At 35.2% G+C, this 2,534-nt stretch overlaps 1 protein-coding gene across 1 annotated transcript in view; it reads left to right on the forward strand.

Annotated features, from left to right (window-relative positions):
* KANSL1 (KAT8 regulatory NSL complex subunit 1) overlaps positions 1-2,534 on the forward strand; it is a 309,308-nt gene that overhangs the window by 245,240 nt on the left and 61,534 nt on the right. Inside the window, exons 5-6 of the mRNA XM_012655229.1 lie at positions 1,589-1,707; positions 2,478-2,532. Coding sequence (XP_012510683.1) covers positions 1,589-1,707; positions 2,478-2,532 — 174 coding nt within the window. The remainder of the gene's footprint in view (positions 1-1,588; positions 1,708-2,477; positions 2,533-2,534) is intronic.

A 2,534-nucleotide genomic window follows, 5' to 3' on the forward strand; every position in this document is an offset into this window, starting at 1 on the left:
GAATAGTTCTGCTATAACACTTTTTGTCTTGTCACTGTCTATTTGTATTTTTAGTCACTACACATATATTAAAATATTTTGAATTAACCCTTTTTTCTGAAACAATTTCTTTCTATGTAAAAGACTATTATTTTTTCTCTTTTAATACTTGTCTGACATAAGGGGAGAAGAAATATCTTTCATGGTTCTTCTTAATATTTTGATTTGGTATACCACAATTTATAACTTCAGATGTTAAGCATTTAGATTATTGAATAGAAATCATTTCATTGACCACCTTCGTGAATAAGATTTTTGAGGGCGTGTTTATTATTATTCCTTTGGGGTAGATTTTTAAGATTGGTTAAAATACTTCGTCAGAAGAGACGAATATCTTTATAAAAGCATGTTGCTTTCTAAGGAATGTCAGTATTGAGTTTAAGGCAGTAAGTCTGTGTACCAAATTTATCATAATTTTGATAGTATTGACTAGAATTGTTCAAGATATCTGTGATACATTAGTAGATGTACAGGGTATCCAACAAGGAAGGCAGAACATTTTCCCAGTGTTCACTCATTGTAGCATACTTACATGACTTGTCCGTGTATATGTTATACTTTCATCTGGCTTTTAGGATAATTTGTATTAAAGGTTTTAAATTATCTTGCCAGTCTGTTGTCCTTTTTTGGTACCTGTCTAGGACTATTTTCAGGTCTGCACATCCTTTGGTGTTTTCTCCTTGGGTGGGTGTGAAGATCAAAAAGAAATTCAGCAATACTGAAAAATGGAATTTCGGCCTCAAAATATTGGCCTTGAAATACACTGGTAATGGTTATAGGAAGGAGAACTTCAGAAAACCCCAAAGTCAATTCTGGTGTAAGGAAGCAAAGACCACAGCCTTTCTGTGGTATTTTCACAACTCCCAGAACTGAGGGATAGCTTCAAGAACAGCTATATTGTCTATACTTCAGAGATGCTCTGTGATTGACACTCATAGCTCTCCCCTCTTCTTTTGAGCCTAATAAATACATAATTTGTTTTGAAGACTGGAATTCAAACTTTTTCATATTCTTCCCATCTATGTTATTTCATTTTATATTCTAAAAATATATTTGATTCAGATAGTCTAAAGACAGTAGTTACTAACTGATAGCATACACACACAACACACATATATTTTTAAACCAAGTAGAGTTTTTGGAAAACAAGCTTTCAGCCAGCAGATATTAACTACATTTTAGTTCCCTCTTAGTTGTCTTGATACTAAAGTTAGTGTATCCTTGATTTAGATGAAGGCTCCTGTTACCGTGTAGTTGTTTTTGCTAAGCTTCTGTTCTGTAGAATTGTTGGGGTCATTTCCTTGTCAGTAGGTACTCACTTTTAGTCTGAAAAATACTTACGTTCCTTGACACCCTTTCCCCAAAGCAAACACCCTTTCCCCAAAGCAAAAGCTAATTGTCTATTTCTTCAATTATGCAAGTTTTGTTTTTCGAGTTTGGTCATCAGAAATTTTAGGTGCTTCATGCGAATGAAATAGTGCTGCTTCTCAGGCAGGGGTGCTGTTGGGTAAATGTTGATGTGTATTTTCTTTTTCTTTTCCTTGTTCAGATTGAGTCTGTTTCTCAGCCACTGGAAAACCATGGTGCCCCTGTTCTTGGTCATACTTCAGAATCATTGTCTACCAAATCATGTGGAGCACTGAGACCTGTCAATGGAGTTATTAACACGTAAGTTTAGCCCTTCTACTTCTTATACTTAGTAGGCTTGTAAAAGATATTTTGGAGCTCTTAGTTATCTCTAGCCTGTGCTGACCCTGGTTTAAAAAAGCAGAAACCTTATCACTTATTAATATTTTGCATGTGTCCTGTAGCAAGTATGTTTTAATTAATATATTCATGTGTTTTCCTTTTACCTGCTGTGGTCTAAAATGGACTGGGCATGGAGAAAAATAAAAGGTCCTATTACTGTGAATTATTATTGTTGGTCTTAATCTTGGAGGAATTCCTCAGTAGTGTTTATATAATAAGCTGCTTTAGAACAGATGAGATCCCTGATGGCTGTTTGTAAATGTATATTTATGAAGATTCAAGGAATCCCTATACAAGTGAATGATGTGTACATGTTTGAGATTCAAGTTTCATAGGAAAACTGATTCTAAGGCAGCCCAATTAACATTTGCAAAATTTATAATTTTGTAACATTGCAATTTTCTAGACTTTCTTTATTCATGTTTTTGTTGTAAAAGAGAACTCAGTTACTACTTGAGTTCACTTACTGACTTTTGTGCTTTTCAGACATGATGCGGGTAATGTGTGCCAAGAGCCTTACACATAAGCACACGCTTAGATTAGTAGACATCAGGAGATTACCTACTTCTGCCCTGGAATGCTTGTTTGTGTCTGTGAGCATTTGCAGTTAAAGGAGGTTGGACCAGTATTAGAGGCTTTGTTTCTTTATGTTTTCTGAGAAGTGAATACTCTTCCTTCCCCTTGTGTAGTCTTCAGCCTGTCTTGGCAGACCAAGTTCCAGGTGACATCTCTGATGCTGAGGAACA

Source organism: Propithecus coquereli, unplaced genomic scaffold (assembly GCF_000956105.1).
Source record: "Propithecus coquereli isolate 6110/MARCELLA unplaced genomic scaffold, Pcoq_1.0 Scaffold469, whole genome shotgun sequence".
Classification (NCBI taxonomy): Eukaryota; Metazoa; Chordata; class Mammalia; order Primates; family Indriidae; genus Propithecus; species Propithecus coquereli.